The sequence below is a fragment of the Salmo trutta genome, unplaced genomic scaffold (genome assembly GCF_901001165.1).
Source record: "Salmo trutta unplaced genomic scaffold, fSalTru1.1, whole genome shotgun sequence".
Lineage (NCBI taxonomy): Eukaryota > Metazoa > Chordata > Actinopteri > Salmoniformes > Salmonidae > Salmo > Salmo trutta.
The window spans coordinates 17,537-37,500 of record NW_021822721.1 but is presented as its reverse complement, the minus strand read 5'-3'; the positions used below and the strand labels follow the sequence as shown (position 1 = coordinate 37,500).

The 19,964-nt window shown below is 49.2% G+C and overlaps 1 protein-coding gene across 1 annotated transcript in view; it reads right to left on the bottom strand.

Annotated features, from left to right (window-relative positions):
• The window catches only part of LOC115184007 (2-hydroxyacylsphingosine 1-beta-galactosyltransferase-like), a 41,060-nt gene that overhangs the window by 4,470 nt on the left and 16,626 nt on the right, over positions 1 to 19,964 (bottom strand). Inside the window, exon 4 of the mRNA XM_029745007.1 lies at positions 9,097 to 9,735. Within this exon, the coding sequence (XP_029600867.1) occupies positions 9,097 to 9,735 (639 nt within the window). The remainder of the gene's footprint in view (positions 1 to 9,096; positions 9,736 to 19,964) is intronic.

Sequence of the window (19,964 nt, the reverse complement as noted above, 5' to 3'; positions counted from 1 at the left end):
AGAAATCAGAAATACAGACATTGTCATCCTACCAGAAACATGGTATATAGGAGATGGACCCACTGGTCTCCCTCTAGGTTACAGAGAGCTGGTAGTCCCATCCACCACACTACCAGGTGGGTGGTATAGAGGAGACGGACCCACTGGTTGCCCTCTAGGTTATAGAGAGCTGGTAGTCCCATCCACCACACTACCAGGTGGTATAGAGGAGATGGACCCACTGGTTGCCCTCTAGGTTACAGAGAGCTGGTAGTCCCATCCACCATACTACCAGGTGGGTGGTATAGAGGAGATGGACCCACTGGTTGTCCTCTAGGTTACAGAGAGCTGGTAGTCCCATCCACCACACTACCAGGTGGTATAGAGGAGATGGACCCACTGGTTGTCCTCTAGGTTACAGAGAGCTGGTAGTCCCATCCACCACACTACCAGGTGGGTGGTATAGAGGAGATGGACCCACTGGTTGTCCTCTAGGTTACAGAGAGCTGGTAGTCCCATCCACCACACTACCAGGTGGGTGGTATAGAGGAGATGGACCCACTGGTTGCCCTCTAGGATACAGAGAGCTGTTAGTCCCATCCACCACACTACCAGGTGGTATAGAGGAGATGGACCCACTGGTTGTCCTCTAGGTTACAGAGAGCTGGTAGTCCCATCCACCACACTACCAGGTGGTATAGAGGAGATGGACCCACTGGTTGTCCTCTAGGTTACAGAGAGCTGGTAGTCCCATCCACCACACTACCAGGTGTGAAACAGGGAAGAGACTCAGGGGGTATGCTAATTTGGTATAGAGCAGACCTAACCCACTCCATTAAATTAATCAAAAGAGGAACATTTTACATCTGGCTAGAAATGAATAAGGAAATGATCTCAACAGAGAAAAATGTCCTCCTGTGTACTACATATATCCCCCCACTAGAATCCCCATACTATAATGAAGACAGCTTCTCCATCCTACCTATATCCCCCCACTAGAATCCCAATACTTTAATGAAGACAGCTTCTCCATCCTACCTATATCCCCCCACTAGAATGCCCATACTTTAATGAAGACAGCTTCTCCATCCTACCTATATCCCCCCACTAGAATTCCCATACTTTAATGAAGACAGCTTCTCCATCCTACCTATATCCCCCCACTAGAATCCCCATACTTTAATGAAGACAGCTTCTCCATCCTGGAGGGAGAAATCAATCATTTCCAGGCCCAGAGACATGTACTAGTCTGTGGCAACCTAAATGCCAGAACTGGACAATAACCTGACACCCTCAGCACACAGGGGGACAAACACCTACCTGGAGGTGACAGCATTCCCTCCCCCATACGCCCCCCTAGACACAACTACAACAACATAACCAACAAAAACGGGTCACAACTCCTGCTGCTCTGTTGCACGCTGGGTCTGTACATAGTCAATGGTAGGCTTCAAGGGGACTCCTATGGTAGGTACACCTATAGCTCATCTCTTGGCAGTAGTACTGTAGACTACTTTATCACTGACCTCAACCCAGAGTCTCTCAGAGCGTTCACAGTCAGCCCACTGACACCCCTATCAGATCACAGTCAGCCCACTGACCCCCCTATCAGATCACAGCAAAATCACAGTCTACTTGAACAGAGCAATACTCAATCATGAGGCATCAAAGCCAAAGGAACTGAGTAACATTAAGAAATGCTATAGATGGAAGGAATGTAGTGTGGAAACCTACCAAAAAACAATTAGACAACAACAAATTCAATCCCTTTTAGACAACTTCCTGGACCAACCCCCCCCCCCCCAAGATGGCAGCGCAGTAGGACGTGTATATCTGCCTTTGTCTTATCCCGTGTAAATAGCCGGTCTTTTTCATATATATATATATATATAATAATCCATCAGGAGCTAGCCAGCTAACTAGCTACTAGTCTTTATTAGCCACGGCTAGCGGTCATTGCCTTTTTTTCCCCTCCTGGCATCAGCCAGCCTTAGCTCGGACAATCACCTCCCAGAATGCACAGCGCGATATCAACCCAGAGCATATCGGAATGATTCTCTCTACCACGTCACCGGATTCCTGCTGCTCTAGATCATTACACCGTATCATTACTCCGGATCATCGCGGCTAGCTAGCTGCAAACGAGTGGCTACTGTTAGCTAACGCCTCTGTCCCGAAGCAAGCACCAGCTAGACTTGAGCTAGCCTCGAGCTAGGCCCATATAACAGCTAATTCTAGGGCTACAATATCTCTTTTGCCAACTGGCCTGGACTCCTTTATTGTCGACACGGAGCCCCGCCGATCCATCACGACTGGACTGCTGACGTGATCGCCCGATGTGGTCTCAACAGGCTATTCTGTTACGATGTCGCCGCAGAACCATCTGCTAGCCCCGGCCCGCTAGCTTTCTGAACGCCGTGTCCCCTGCTCGCCTAGCGTAGTAGTGACTACCGAACAGCACCCTGACTCACCTATTGCAGCTCTGTTGACCCTATGATCACTCGGCTACACAGCTGATGCCCCCTGGACTGTTTCAATAACACGGTACTTCATTAGGTTTACCTGTCGGCCCCAGCCTCGAACTCAGGTCCTGTATGTACCTAACTGACCCGCTCTGCCCATTCATCGCCATTTACCCGCTGTTGTCTTAGCTCTCCTGATCAACACCTGTGATTGCTTTATGCCTCTCTCTAACGTCAATTTGAATTGTCTACTGCTGTCTTGGTTAGTTTTTATTGTTTGATTTCACTGTAGAGCCCTCAGTCCCGCTCAAAATGCCTTAGATAGCTCTTTCATCCCACCCTACACACATTGCGGAGACCTTACCTACGTTAATTGACGCCTCCAGAGACGAAACCTCTCTCATCGTCATGAAACGCATATGTTTACCTCCACTGTACTCACATCCTACCATAACTTTGTCTGTACATTATGCCTTGAATCTATTCTACCACGCCCAGAAATCTGCTCCTTTAATTCTCTGTCCCCAACGCACTAGACGATCATTTCTTATAGCCTTTAGCCGTACCCTTATCCTACTCCTCCTCTGTTCCTCTGGTGATGTAGAGGTTAACCCAGGTCCTGCAGTGCCCAGCTCCACTCCTATTCCCCAGGCGCTATCATTTGCTGACTTCTGTAACCGTAAAAGCCTTGGTTTCATGCATGTTAACATTAGAAGCCTCCTCCCTAAGTTTGTTTTATTCACTGCTTTAGCACACTCCGCCAACCCGGATGTCTTAGCCGTGTCTGAATCCTGGCTTAGGAAGGCCACCAAAAACCCTGAAATTTCCATCCCTAACTATAACATTTTCTGCCAAGATAAAACTGCCAAAGGGGCTGGAGTTGCAATCTACTGCAGAAATAGCCTGCAGAGTTCTGTCATACTATCCAGGTCTGTGACCAAACAATTCGAGCTTCTACTTTTAAAAATCCACCTTTCCAGAAACAAGTCTCTCACAGTTGCCGCTTGCTATAGACCTCCCTCTGCCCCCAGCTGTGCCCTGGACACCATATGTGAATTAAATGCCCCCAATTTATCTTCAGAGTTGTTAATGTTAGGTGAGCTAAACTGGGATATGCTTAACATCCCGGTCATCCTACAATCTAAGCTAGATGCCCTCAATCTCACCAAAATGATCAATGAACCTATCAGGTACAACCCCAAATCCGTAAACACGGGCACCCTCATAGATAGGATGCCTGGTTATTTTTTTTAAATGCCTTCCTCACTATCTTAAAACCTGTTGAGGCCAGGGGGCAGTATTGAGAATTTTGGAAAAAAATATGTGCGCATTTTTAACTGCCTCCTACACCAACTCAGAAGCTAGAATATGCATATTATTGTTTAGGTTTGGATAGAAAACACTCTGAATTTTCTAAAACAGTTTGAATGGTGTCTGTAAGTATAACAAAACTCATATTGCAGGCAAAAACCTGTGAAAAATAGATTAAAAAAAAAGAGAATTTTGTGACTGTACTATTTAGTGTCATTGTTTTAAAGATACCACAGTGAGAAAGGATTCAGTTCGCAACTCCTACTGCTTCCACTAGATGTCAACGATCTTTAGAAAGTTGTTTGAAGCATCTGTGATAAATACACACCGAATTAGAAAGCTTACAAGTTGACACGTCATCACTTCATTTTTTGCGCCTGCGCATGAATCTGAGAAGAGTGCCTTTGTCATTATCGTTTATTCTAGACACTTGATAGGTTGTGTGAAAATATTACTGATGTTTACTGATGTTTCACGTTAAAAATGGAACAAAAGATTAGTGCTAAACAACGTTTGACATGTTTAAACAAACGTAAATAGATTATTTACTAGGTTTTCTTTAGTTTTTCGACGTGACTTTACACTGCCCACCTCATTTTGTGGGAGCCTACTGAACGCTAACTATTTGGACATAAATTATGAACTTTGTCAAAAGAAACCACATTTGTTCTGGACCTGGGATCTCTGGCAGCGCCTTCTGATGGAGATAATCAAAGGTAAGGGGATATTTAGAATGTTATTATCGATATTAGATGATGCTAATGCTAACGGTATAGCTTAGCTTAGCTTAGCATATAGCTTATTGTTGTTAGCATAGTACCCAGTTTATACAAAATGTGATTTCCCAGTAAAGTTATTTTGAGATCTGGCCCTTCGGTAGCAATTACGAGATGATAATATATTATTCTTTGAATGACAATATTATAATTTACCAATGTTTTCGAATAGTAATTCCGTGATTTGTAATGCTGGATTCACTGGGTGCATTCGAGCCGAAAAAAATTCTGAATTTCACCGCGACTGTAAATGCTGTTTTTGGATATAAATATGAACTTGATGGAACTAAAAATGCATGTATTGTATAACATAATGTCCTATGAGTGTCATCTGATGCAGATTGTCAAAGGTAAGTGCATAATTCTAGCTAGTTTTCTGTCTGTTGATGCCCTTCTTTGAATTGGCTAAACATTACACGCAGCTATTGTCAATGTACTCTCCTCACATAACCTAACTTTATGCATTCTCCGTAATGCCTCTGAAAATCGGACAGCGTGGTTAGATTTAGGAGATATATCTTTCAAATGGAGGAAAATAGTTGATTATTTGATTTTTTGAAATGATTACTCTTGCAGTTTTGAATTCCCCGCCATGGTCACATGACAATGAATCCCAATACCGGGATAAGATCGGGATAAGATCCTCAACAGGTTAAATAAGCATGCCCCTTTCAAAAAATGTAGAACCAGGAACAGATATAGCCCTTGGTTCACTCCAGACCTGACTGCCCTTGACCAGCACAAAAACATCCTGTGGCGTTCTGCATTAGCATCGAATAGCCCCGTGATCTGCAACTTTTCAGGGAAGTTAGGAACCAATATACACAGGCAGTTAGGAAAGCAAAGGCTAGCTTTTTCAAGCAGAAATTTGCATCCTGTAGCACAATCTCCAAAAAGTTCTGTGACACTGTAAAGTCCATGGAGAATAAGAGCACCTCCTACTAGCTGCCCACTGCACTGAGGCTAGAAAACACTGTTACTACCGATAAATCCACAATAATTGAGAATTTCAATAAGCATTTTTCTACAGCTGGCCAGGCTTTCCACCTGGCTACCCCTACCCCGGTCAACAGCTCTACACCCCCCACAGAAACTTGCCCAAGCCTCCCCATTTCTCCTTCACCCAAATACAGATAGCTGATGTTCTGAAAGAGCTGCAAAATATGGACCCCTACAAATCAGCCGGGCTAGACAATCTGGACCCTCTCTTTCTAAAAAATATCCGCCAAAATTGTTGCAACCCCATTTACTAGCCTGTTCAACCTCTCTTTCGTATCGTTTGAGATCCCTAAAGATTGGAAAGCTGCCGCTGTCATCCCCCTCTTCAAAGGGGGAGACACTCTAGACCCAAACTGTTATAGACCTATATCTATCCTACCCTGCCTTTCTAAGGTCTTCGAAAGCCAAGTTAACAAACAGATCACCGACAATTTCGAATCCCACCGTACCTTCTCCGCTATGCAATCTGGTTTCCGAGCTGGTCATGGGGGCACCTCCGCCACACTCAAGGTCCTAAACGATATCATAACCGCCATCGATAAAAGACAATACTGTGCAGCTGTATTCATCGACCTGGCCAAGGCTTTTGACTCTGTCAATCACCACATTTTTATCGGCAGACTCAACAGCCTTGGTTTCTCAAATGACTGCCTCGTCTGGTTCACCAACTACTTCTCAGAAAGAGTTCAGTGTGTCAAATCGGAGGGCCTGTTGTCCGGACCTCTGGCAGTCTCTATGGGGGTGCCACAGGGTTCAATTCTCGGGCCGACTCTTTTCTCTGTATACATCAATGATGTCACTCTTGCTGCTGGTGATTCTCTGATCCACCTCTACGCAGACGACACCATTCTGTATACTTCTGGCTGTCACGAATTCCACCGAAGTCAGTTCCTCTCCTTGTTCGGGCGGCGTTTGACGGTCGGCGTCACCGGTCTTCTAGCCATCGTCGATCCACGTTTCATTTTCCATTTGTTTTGTCTTGTTTTCCTACACACCCGATTCTCATTTCCCTCATTAAGTGTTGTGTATTTAACCCTCTGTTCCCCCATGTCTTTGTGTGGAATTGTTTGTTGCAAGTGCTTGTGCACATGTTTACTGGTGCGCGTCCGGTTTTGTTCCCATGTTGGTTAATTCTTTATGCCGTTGGTTTTGATATTAAACTGCTCCGGCTATTACCTAGTTCTGCTCTCCTTCCTCTCACTGCCACCAGTTACCCTTTAAACTGGCCCTTCTTTGGACACTGTGTTAACTAACCTCCAGACGAGATTCAATGCCATACAACTCTCCTTCCGTGGCCTCCAACTGCTCTTAAATGCAAGTAAAACTAAATGCATGCTCTTCAACCGATCGCTGCCTGCACCTGCCCGCCCGTCCAGCATCACTACTCTGGACGGCTCTGACTTAGAATATGTGGACAACTACAAATACCTAGGTGTCTGGTTAGACTGTAAACTCTCCTTCCAGACTCACATCAAACATCTCCAATCCAAAATTAAATCTGGAATTGGCTTCCTATTTTGAATCAAAGCCTCCTTCACACTTTCTGCCAAATATATGCTCGTAAAACTGACCATCCTACCAATCCTTGACTTCTGCGATGTCATTTACAAAATAGCCTCCAACACTCTGCTCAGCAAATTGGACGCAGTCTATCACAGTGCCATCCGTTTTGTCACTAAAGCCCCATATACTACCCACCACTGCAACCTGTATGCTCTCGTGGCTGGCCCTCCCTTCATATTCGTCGCCAAACCCACTGGCTCCAGGTCATCTATAAGTATATCCTAGGTAAAGCTCCGCCTTATCTCAGCTCACTGGTCACCATAACAACACCCACCCGTAGCACTCGCTCCAGCAGGTATATCTCACTGGTCATCCCCAAAGCCAACACCTCCTTTGGCCGCCTTTCCTTCCAGTTCTCTGCTGCCAATGACTGGAACGAATTGCAAAAATCTCTGAAGCTGGAGACTCATATCTCCCTCACTAGCTTTAAGCACCAGCTGTCAGAGCAGCTCACAGATCACTGCACCTGTACATAGCCCATCTGTAAACAGCCCATCCAACTACCTCATCCCCATACAGTTATTCTATTATTTATTTTGCTACTTTGCACCCCAGTATCTCTATTAGCATACTCATCTTCTGCACATCTAACACTCCAGTGTTTAATTTCTATATTGTAATTATTTCGCCACTATGGTCTATCCTTACCTCCCTAATCTTCTACATTTTCACACAATGTATACAGCCTTTTTCTACTGTATTATTGGCAGTATGTTTGTTTATTCCATGTGTAGCTCTGTGTTGTTGTACGTGTAGAACTGCTATGCTTCATCTTGGCCAGGAAGCAAGTTGTAAATGAGAACTTGGTCTCAAATAGCCTACCTTGTTAAATAAAGGGTTAGGGTTATATAGATATAATACTGGAGGAGGCCAACACTGGAGGAGACCAACCATAGATATAACACTGGAGGAGACCAACACTGGAGGAGACCAACCATAGATATAACACTGGAGGAGACCAACCATAGATATAACACTGGAGGAGACCAACCATAGATATAATACTGGAGGAGACCAACACTGGAGGAGACCAACACTGGAGGAGACCAACACTGGAGGAGGCCAACACTGGAGGAGGCCAACACTGGAGGAGACCAACCATAGATATAACACTGGAGGAGACCAACCATAGATATAATACTGGAGGAGACCAACACTGGAGGAGACCAACCATAGATATAACACTGGAGGAGGCCAACACTGGAGGAGACCAACACTGGAGGAGACCAACACTGGAGGAGACCAACACTGGAGGAGACCAACACTGGAGGAGACCAACACTGGAGGAGACCAACCATAGATATAACACTGGAGGAGGCCAACACTGGAGGAGACCAACACTGGAGGAGGCCAACACTGGAGGAGACCAACACTGGAGGAGGCCAACACTGGAGGAGACCAACACTGGAGGAGACCAACACTGGAGGAGACCAACCATAGATATAACACTGGAGGAGACCAACCATAGATATAACACTGGAGGAGACCAACACTGGAGGAGACCAACCATAGATATAATACTGGAGGAGACCAACACTGGAGGAGACCAACCATAGATATAACACTGGAGGAGACCAACCATATACATAACACTGGAGGAGGCCAACACTGGAGGAGACCAACCATAGATATAACACTGGAGGAGGCCAACACTGGAGGAGACCAACACTGGAGGAGACCAACACTGGAGGAGGCCAACACTGGAGGAGACCAACCATAGATATAATACTGGAGGAGACCAACCATAGATATAACACTGGAGGAGGCCAACACTGGAGGAGACCAACACTGGAGGAGACCAACACTGGAGGAGACCAACACTGGAGGAGACCAACACTGGAGGAGACCAACCATAGATATAACACTGGAGGAGACCAACCATATACATAACACTGGAGGACACCAACACTGGAGGAGACCAACCATAGATGTGTGTGTGTGTGTGTGCGCGTGTGCTTGTGTGCGTGCGTACGTGCGTGTGTGTGTATGTGTGTGTATATACTAACCTGAGGTAATGGGCTGGCAGGTTTGGTCAGTATCCCTCCTACATAGACAACATGTGGTAAAGTGGGCCTGGGAAACTCCAGGGCCAGATCAGTAGACAACATCCACAACCTGCTCCCCTGAACCAGGTCCTGCATGGCCACCCGCGGCTCCACGCCGTGCTTCCTCATGATGCGCTCGTACTTCGGTAACACCAGGTACTGAACACCGAACCTGGACACCAGGTACACTGCCGTGTTGACGATCCTCTGGACTAGAGACATCCGATCGGTGAGGAGAGAGTTGAACTCCGGGACGTACGAGAGAGGGGCTGGAGCGCCGACCTCCGCCGGGTACCACAGGCCCGTGGAAAAGACGGCGTAGGGAACGCCGAGGATGTGAGCGATCACGAAACCACACATCTCGTTGGGGTCGACCAGTAAAAGGTCAAAGTCGGCGTCCTTGAGTTGGGTCATGACCTGTTTGTTTCCCACGACGGCGTCGCAATTCTGGGCGTAGTGGTCTAGAATGTCGAAGAGTTCCAACGCTGTGAGACGACCGGAGAAGATATTGCTGACTTTTGATTGGAGGAAGCTGTCGGCTGTGGAGGTGTTGAAGATGCCTGGGTAACGCTGGAAGGTGTAGTGGGGGGAGGGGGGCACCTAGAGTAGAGAGGAGAGGAAAGGACAAGAGAGGAGAGGAGAGGAGAGGAGAGGGGAGGAGAGGGGAGGAGAGGACAAGAGAGGAGAAGACAGGAGAGGAGAAGACAGGAGAGGGAGAGGGAGAGGGAGAGGGAGAGGGAGAGGAGAGGAGAGGAGGAGAGGAAGAGAAGAGTCTTTATTATCCCAGGGGGCAATATAGTAATATGTACACAGCTCACAGTACTAGGCTACTACAGCTAACAGTACTAGGCTACTACAGCTAACAGTACGAGGCTACTACAGCTAACAGTACTAGGCTACTACAGCTAACAGTACGAGGCTACTACAGCTAACAGTACGAGGCTACTACAGCTAACAGTACTAGGTTACTACAGCTAACAGTGCTAGGCTACTACAGCTAACAGTACGAGGCTACTACAGCTAACAGTACTAGGTTACTACAGCTAACAGTGCTAGGTTACTACAGCTAACAGTGCTAGGCTACTACAGCTAACAGTGCTAGGCTACTACAGCTAACAGTACTAGGCTACTACAGCTAACAGTACTAGGCTACTACAGCTAACAGTACTAGGTTACTACAGCTAACAGTACTAGGTTACTGCAGCTAACAGTACTAGGTTACAGCTAACAGTACTAGGTTACAGCTAACAGTACTAGGTTACAGCTAACAGGATCTAGAGGCAGCTCCCCTGATCAACAGGATCTAGAGGCAGCTCCCCTGATCAACAGCTAACAGGATCTAGAGGCAGCTCCCCTGATCAACAGCTAACAGGATCTAGAGGCAGCTCCCCTGATCAACAGCTAACAGGTTCTAGAGGCAGCTCCACTGATCAACAGGTTCTAGAGGCAGCTCCCCTGATCAACAGCTAACAGGATCTAGAGGCAGCTCCCCTGATCAACAGCTAACAGGATCTAGAGGCAGCTCCCCTGATCAACAGGTTCTAGAGGCAGCTCCCCTGATCAACAGCTAACAGGATCTAGAGGCAGCTCTGCTGATCAACAGCTAACAGGTTCTAGAGGCAGCTCCCCTGATCAACAGCTAACAGGTTCTAGAGGCAGCTCCCTTGATCAACAGCTAACAGGATCTAGAGGCAGCTCCGCTGATCACCAGCTAACAGGTTCTAGAGGCAGCTCCCCTGATCAATAGCTAACAGGTTCTAGAGGCAGCTCCCCTGATCAACAGCTAACAGGTTCTAGAGGCAGCTCCCCTGATCAACAGGTTCTAGAGGCAGCTCCCCTGATCAACAGCTAACAGGTTCTAGAGGCAGCTCCCCTGATCAACAGCTAACAGGATCTAGAGGCAGCTCCCCTGATCAACAGCTAACAGGTTCTAGAGGCAGCTCCCCTGATCAACAGGTAACAGGTTCTAGAGGCAGCTCCCCTGATCAACAGCTAACAGGATCTAGAGGCAGCTCCCCTGATCAACAGGATCTAGAGGCAGCTCCCCTGATCAACAGCTAACAGGTTCTAGAGGCAGCTCCCCTGATCAACAGCTAACAGGTTCTAGAGGCAGCTCCCCTGATCAACAGCTAACAGGATCTAGAGGCAGCTCCTCTGATCAACAGCTAACAGGTTCTAGAGGCAGCTCCCCTGATCAACAGCTAACAGGATCTAGAGGCAGCTCCCCTGATCAACAGCTTACAGGTTCTAGAGGCAGCTCCCCTGATCAACAGCTAACAGGTTCTAGAGGCAGCTCCCCTGATCAACAGCTAACAGGATCTAGAGGCAGCTCCCCTGATCAACAGGATCTAGAGGCAGCTCCCCTGATCAACAGCTAACAGGATCTAGAGGCAGCTCCCCTGATCAACAGGATCTAGAGGCAGCTCCCCTGATCAACAGCTAACAGGATCTAGAGGCAGCTCCCCTGATCAACAGCTAACAGGTTCTAGAGGCAGCTCCACTGATCAACAGGTTCTAGAGGCAGCTCCCCTGATCAACAGCTAACAGGATCTAGAGGCAGCTCCCCTGATCAACAGCTAACAGGATCTAGAGGCAGCTCCCCTGATCAACAGGTTCTAGAGGCAGCTCCCCTGATCAACAGCTAACAGGATCTAGAGGCAGCTCCGCTGATCAACAGCTAACAGGTTCTAGAGGCAGCTCCCCTGATCAACAGCTAACAGAATCTAGAGGCAGCTCCCCTGATCAACAGCTAACAGGATCTAGAGCCAGCTCCCCTGATCAACAGGTTCTAGAGGCAGCTCCCCTGATCAACAGCTAACAGGATCTAGAGGCAGCTCCGCTGATCAACAGCTAACAGGTTCTAGAGGCAGCTCCCCTGATCAACAGCTAACAGTTTCTAGAGGCAGCTCCCCTGATCAACAGCTAACAGGATCTAGAGGCAGCTCCGCTGATCACCAGCTAACAGGTTCTAGAGGCAGCTCCCCTGATCAATAGCTAACAGGTTCTAGAGGCAGCTCCCCTGATCAACAGCTAACAGGTTCTAGAGGCAGCTCCCCTGATCAACAGGTTCTAGAGGCAGCTCCCCTGATCAACAGCTAACAGGTTCTAGAGGCAGCTCCCCTGATCAACAGCTAACAGGATCTAGAGGCAGCTCCCTTGATCAACAGCTAACAGGTTCTAGAGGCAGCTCCCCTGATCAACAGCTAACAGGATCTAGAGGCAGCTCCCCTGATCAACAGCTAACAGGATCTAGAGGCAGCTCCCCTGATCAACAGGATCTAGAGGCAGCTCCCCTGATCAACAGCTAACAGGTTCTAGAGGCAGCTCCCCTGATCAACAGCTAACAGGTTCTAGAGGCAGCTCCCCTGATCAACAGCTAACAGGATCTAGAGGCAGCTCCCCTGATCAACAGCTAACAGGTTCTAGAGGCAGCTCCCCTGATCAACAGCTAACAGAATCTAGAGGCAGCTCCCCTGATCAACAGCTTACAGGTTCTAGAGGCAGCTCCCCTGATCAACAGCTAACAGGTTCTAGAGGCAGCTCCACTGATCAACAGCTAACAGGATCTAGAGGCAGCTCCCCTGATCAACAGGATCTAGAGGCAGCTCCCCTGATCAACAGCTAACAGGATCTAGAGGCAGCTCCCCTGATCAACAGGATCTAGAGGCAGCTCCCCTGATCAACAGCTAACAGGATCTAGAGGCAGCTCCCCTGATCAACAGCTAACAAGTTCTAGAGGCAGCTCCACTGATCAACAGGTTCTAGAGGCAGCTCCCCTGATCAACAGCTAACAGGATCTAGAGGCAGCTCCCCTGATCAACAGCTAACAGGATCTAGAGGCAGCTCCCCTGATCAACAGGTTCTAGAGGCAGCTCCCCTGATCAACAGCTAACAGGATCTAGAGGCAGCTCCGCTGATCAACAGCTAACAGGTTCTAGAGGCAGCTCCCCTGATCAACAGCTAACAGGTTCTAGAGGCAGCTCCCCTGATCAACAGCTAACAGGATCTAGAGCCAGCTCCCCTGATCAACAGGATCTAGAGGCAGCTCCCCTGATCAACAGCTAACAGTTTCTAGAGGCAGCTCCCCTGATCAACAGCTAACAGGATCTAGAGGCAGCTCCGCTGATCACCAGCTAACAGGTTCTAGAGGCAGCTCCCCTGATCAATAGCTAACAGGTTCTAGAGGCAGCTCCCCTGATCAACAGCTAACAGGTTCTAGAGGCAGCTCCCCTGATCAACAGGTTCTAGAGGCAGCTCCCCTGATCAACAGCTAACAGGTTCTAGAGGCAGCTCCCCTGATCAACAGCTAACAGGATCTAGAGGCAGCTCCCTTGATCAACAGCTAACAGGTTCTAGAGGCAGCTCCCCTGATCAACAGCTAACAGGATCTAGAGGCAGCTCCCCTGATCAACAGCTAAGAGGATCTAGAGGCAGCTCCCCTGATCAACAGCTAACAGGTTCTAGAGGCAGCTCCCCTGATCAACAGCTAACAGGATCTAGAGGCAGCTCCCCTGATCAACAGCTAACAGGATCTAGAGGCAGCTCCCCTGATCAACAGCTAACAGGTTCTAGAGGCAGCTCCCTTGATCAACAGCTTACAGGATCTAGAGGCAGCTCCCATGATCAACAGCTTACAGGTTCTAGAGGCAGCTCCCCTGATCAACAGCTAACAGGTTCTAGAGGCAGCTCCCCTGATCAACAGGTTCTAGAGGTAGCTCCCCTGATCAACAGCTAACAGGATCTAGAGGCATCTCCCCTGATCAACAGCTAACAGGTTCTAGAGGCAGCTCCCCTGATCAACAGCTAACAGGTCCTAGAGGCAGCTCCCCTGATCAACAGCTAACAGGATCTAGAGGCAGCTCCCCTGATCAACAGCTAACAGGTTCTAGAGGCAGCTCCCCTGATCAACAGCTACCAGGATCTAGAGGCAGCTCCCCTGATCAACAGGATCTAGAGGCAGCTCCCCTGATCAACAGGTTCTAGAGGCAGCTCCCCTGATCAACAGGTTCTAGAGGCAGCTCCCCTGATCAACAGGTTCTAGAGGCAGCTCCCCTGATCAACAGGATCTAGAGGCAGCTCCACTGATCAACAGCTAACAGGATCTAGAGGCAGCTCCCCTGATCAACAGGATCTAGAGGCAGCTCCCCTGATCAACAGGATCTAGAGGCAGCTCCCCTGATCAACAGCTAACAGGATCTAGAGGCAGCTCCCCTGATCAACAGGATCTAGAGGCAGCTCCCCTGATCAACAGCTAACAGGATCTAGAGGCAGCTCCCCTGATCAACAGCTAACAGGATCTAGAGGCATCTCCCCTGATCAACAGCTAACAGGTTCTAGAGGCAGCTCCCCTGATCAACAGGTTCTAGAGGCAGCTCCCCTGACCAACAGCTAACAGGATCTAGAGGCAGCTCCCCTGACCAACAGTTAACAGGTTCTAGAGGCAGCTCCCCTGATCAACAGGTTCTAGAGGCAGCTCCCCTGATCAACAGGATCTAGAGGCAGCTCCCCTGATCAACAGCTAACAGGTTCTAGAGGTAGCTCCCCTGATCAACAGCTAACAGGATCTAGAGGCAGCTCCCCTGATCAACAGCTAACAGGATCTAGAGGCAGCTCCCCTGATCAACAGGTTCTAGAGGCAGCTCCCCTGATCAACAGCTAACAGGATCTAGAGGCAGCTCCCCTGATCAACAGCTAACAGGATGTAGAGGCAGCTCCCCTGATCAACAGGTAACAGGATCTAGAGGCAGCTCCCCTGATCAACAGCTAACAGGATCTAGAGGCAGCTCCCCTGATCAACAGCTAACAGGTTCTAGAGGCAGCTCCCCTGATCAACAGCTACCAGGATCTAGAGGCAGCTCCCCTGATCAACAGGATCTAGAGGCAGCTCCCCTGATCAACAGGTTCTAGAGGCAGCTCCCCTGATCAACAGGTTCTAGAGGCAGCTCCCCTGATCAACAGGTTCTAGAGGCAGCTCCCCTGATCAACAGGTTCTAGAGGCAGCTCCCCTGATCAACAGGATCTAGAGGCAGCTCCACTGATCACAGCTAACAGGATCTAGAGGCAGCTCCCCTGATCAACAGGATCTAGAGGCAGCTCCCCTGATCAACAGGATCTAGAGGCAGCTCCCCTGATCAACAGCTAACAGGATCTAGAGGCAGCTCCCTGATCAACAGGATCTAGAGGCAGCTCCCCTGATCAACAGCTAACAGGATCTAGAGGCAGCTCCCCTGATCAACAGCTAACAGGATCTAGAGGCAGCTCCCCTGATCAACAGCTAACAGGATCTAGAGGCATCTCCCCTGATCAACAGCTAACAGGTTCTAGAGGCAGCTCCCCTGATCAACAGGTTCTAGAGGCAGCTCCCCTGACCAACAGCTAACAGGATCTAGAGGCAGCTCCCCTGACCAACAGTTAACAGGTTCTAGAGGCAGCTCCCCTGATCAACAGGTTCTAGAGGCAGCTCCCCTGATCAACAGGATCTAGAGGCAGCTCCCCTGATCAACAGCTAACAGGTTCTAGAGGTAGCTCCCCTGATCAACAGCTAACAGGATCTAGAGGCAGCTCCCCTGATCAACAGCTAACAGGATCTAGAGGCAGCTCCCCTGATCAACAGGTTCTAGAGGCAGCTCCCCTGATCAACAGCTAACAGGATCTAGAGGCAGCTCCCCTGATCAACAGCTAACAGGATGTAGAGGCAGCTCCCCTGATCAACAGGTAACAGGATCTAGAGGCAGCTCCCCTGATCAACAGCTAACAGGTTCTAGAGGCAGCTCCCCTGATCAACAGCTAACAGGATCTAGAGGCAGCTCCCCTGATCAACAGCCAACAGGATCTAGAGGCAGCTCCCCTGATCAACAGCTAACAGGTTCTAGAGGCAGCTCCCCTGATCAACAGCTAACAGGTTCTAGAGGCAGCTCCCCTGATCAACAGCTAACAGGATCTAGAGGCAGCTCCCCTGATCAACAGGTTCTAGGAGGCAGCTCCCCTGATCAACAGCTAACAGGTTCTAGAGGCAGCTCCCCTGATCAACAGGTTCTAGAGGCAGCTCCCCTGATCAACAGCTTACAGGTTCTAGAGGCATCTCCCCTGATCAACAGCTAACAGGATCTAGAGGCAGCTCCCCTGATCAACAGCTAACAGGTTCTAGAGGCAAATCCTCTGATCAACAGCTACCAGGATCTAGAGGCAGCTCCCCTGATCAACAGCTAACAGGATCTAGAGGCAGCTCCCCTGATCAACAGCTAACAGGTCCTAGAGGCAGCTCCCCTGATCAACAGGATCTAGAGGCAGCTCCCCTGATCAACAGCTAACAGGATCTAGAGGCAGCTCCCCTGATCAACAGCTAACAGGATCTAGAGGCAGCTCCCCTGATCAACAGCTAACAGGATCTAGAGGCAGCTCCCCTGATCAACAGCTAACAGGTTCTAGAGGCAGCTCCCCTGATCAACAGGTTCTAGAGGCAGCTCCCCTGACCAACAGCTAACAGGATCTAGAGGCAGCTCCCCTGACCAACAGCTAACAGGTTCTAGAGGCAGCTCCCCTGATCAACAGGTTCTAGAGGCAGCTCCCCTGATCAACAGGATCTAGAGGCAGCTCCCCTGATCAACAGCTAACAGGTTCTAGAGGTAGCTCCCCTGATCAACAGCTAACAGGATCTAGAGGCAGCTCCCCTGATCAACAGCTAACAGGATCTAGAGGCAGCTCCCCTGATCAACAGGTTCTAGAGGCAGCTCCCCTGATCAACAGCTAACAGGATCTAGAGGCAGCTCCCCTGATCAACAGCTAACAGGATGTAGAGGCAGTTCCCCTGATCAACAGGTAACAGGATCTAGAGGCAGCTCCCCTGATCAACAGCTAACAGGTTCTAGAGGCAGCTCCCCTGATCAACAGCTAACAGGATCTAGAGGCAGCTCCCCTGATCAACAGCTAACAGGATCTAGAGGCAGCTCCCCTGATCAACAGCTAACAGGTTCTAGAGGCAGCTCCCCTGATCAACAGCTAACAGGTTCTAGAGGCAGCTCCCCTGATCAACAGCTAACAGGATCAAGAGGAAGCTCCCCTGATCAACAGTTTCTAGGAGGCAGCTCCCCTGATCAACAGCTAACAGGTTCTAGAGGCAGCTCCCCTGATCAACAGGTTCTAGAGGCAGCTCCCCTGATCAACAGCTTACAGGTTCTAGAGGCATCTCCCCTGATCAACAGCTAACAGGATCTAGAGGCAGCTCCCCTGATCAACAGCTAACAGGTTCTAGAGGCAGCTCCCCTGATCAACAGCTAACAGGTTCTAGAGGCAAATCCTCTGATCAACAGCTACCAGGATCTAGAGGCAGCTCCCCTGATCAACAGCTAACAGGAGCTAGAGGCAGCTCCCCTGATCAACAGCTAACAGGTTCTAGAGGCAGCTCCCCTGATCAACAGGATCTAGAGGCAGCTCCCCTGATCAACAGCTAACAGGATCTAGAGGCAGCTCCCCTGATCAACAGCTAACAGGATCTAGAGGCAGCTCCCCTGATCAACAGCTAACAGGATCTAGAGGCAGCTCCCCTGATCAACAGCTAACAGGTTCTAGAGGCAGCTCCCCTGATCAACAGGTTCTAGAGGCAGCTCCCCTGACCAACAGCTAACAGGATCTAGAGGCAGCTCCCCTGACCAACAGCTAACAGGTTCTAGAGGCAGCTCCCCTGATCAACAGGTTCTAGAGGCAGCTCCCCTGATCAACAGGATCTAGAGGCAGCTCCCCTGATCAACAGCTAACAGGTTCTAGAGGTAGCTCCCCTGATCAACAGCTAACAGGATCTAGAGGCAGCTCCCCTGATCAACAGCTAACAGGATCTAGAGGCAGCTCCCCTGATCAACAGGTTCTAGAGGCAGCTCCCCTGATCAACAGCTAACAGGATCTAGAGGCAGCTCCCCTGATCAACAGCTAACAGGATGTAGAGGCAGCTCCCCTGATCAACAGGTAACAGGATCTAGAGGCAGCTCCCCTGATCAACAGCTAACAGGTTCTAGAGGCAGCTCCCCTGATCAACAGCTAACAGGATCTAGAGGCAGCTCCCCTGATCAACAGCTAACAGGATCTAGAGGCAGCTCCCCTGATCAACAGCTAACAGGTTCTAGAGGCAGCTCCCCTGATCAACAGCTAACAGGTTCTAGAGGCAGCTCCCCTGATCAACAGCTAACAGGATCTAGAGGAAGCTCCCCTGATCAACAGTTTCTAGGAGGCAGCTCCCCTGATCAACAGCTAACAGGTTCTAGAGGCAGCTCCCCTGATCAACAGGTTCTAGAGGCAGCTCCCCTGATCAAACAGCTTACAGGTTCTAGAGGCATCTCCCCTGATCAACAGCTAACAGGATCTAGAGGCAGCTCCCCTGATCAACAGCTAACAGGTTCTAGAGGCAAATCCCTGATCAACAGCTACCAGGATGTAGAGGCAGCTCCCCTGATCAACAGCTAACAGGATCTAGAGGCAGCTCCCTGATCAACAGCTAACAGGTTCTAGAGGCAGCTCCCCTGATCAACAGGATCTAGAGGCAGCTCCCCTGATCAACAGCTAACAGGATCTAGAGGTAGCTCCCCTGGTCAACAGCTAACAGGATCTAGAGGCAGCTCCCCTGATCAACAGCTAACAGGTTCTAGAGGCAGCTCCCCTGATCAACAGCTAACAGGATCTAGAGGCAGCTCCCCTGATCAACAGGATCTAGAGGCAGCTCCTCTGATCAACAGCTAACAGGATCTAGAGGCAGCTCCCCTGATCAACAGCTAACAGGATCTGTAGCTACGTTCCAGTCAGCCATAATAGATCTCCTTGTTTGTTTAATTTACAGGTGCCTTAGTAAACCGTCAGAGATGGTAAACAATGTGGTATGACTGTATATGTGAGAACGCACAGTGACAAAGGAAACACAGGTGAAATCTGAGATTTGTTTGTCTCACTCTCAACACTAATACATCACGTGGGGAATTAACCCTTGGAGAATATATTTAGGAGGGGGAGTTTTTTCGGGGGGGGGGGGGGGGCGTGATCACAAGAAAACTAAGGGAGATTTTAAGGAAATTCTGTTTGCATCTGCACAGATCTTCTATTGAATGTGTTTTAGTAAAAACCTGGCCCATCTCTGGCCCACCAATGACCCTGCTACTTAGTAACACAATGTTACCTGGCCGCCCGTCTGACACCAATGTCCCTGCTACTTAGTAACACAATGTTACCTGGCCCATCTCTAACACCAATGACCCTGCTACTTAGCAACACAATGTTACCTGGCCGCCCATCTCTGACACCAATGACCCTGCTACTTAGTAACACAATGTTACCTGGCCGCCCGTCTGACACCAATGACCCTGCTACTTAGTAACACAATGTTACCTGGCCGCCCGTCTGACACCAATGACCCTGCTACTTAGAAACACAATGTTACCTGGCCCATCTCTGACACCAATGACCCTGCTACTTAGCAACACAATGTTACCTGGCCCATCTCTGACACCAATGACCCTGCTACTTAGCAGCACAATGTTACCTGGCCAATCTGACACCAATGACCCTGCTACTTAGCAACACATGTTACCTGGCCCATCTCTGACACCAATGTCCCTGCTACTTAGAAACACAATGTTACCGGCCAATCTGACACCAATGACCCTGCTACTAGTAACACAATGTTACCTGGCAAATCTGACACCAATGACCCTACTACTTAGTATCACAATGTTACCTGGCCAATCTGACACCAATGACCCTGCTACTTAGCAACACAATGTTACCTGGCCCATCTCTGACACCAATGTCCCTGCTACTTAGCAACACAATGTTACCTGGCCCATCTCTGA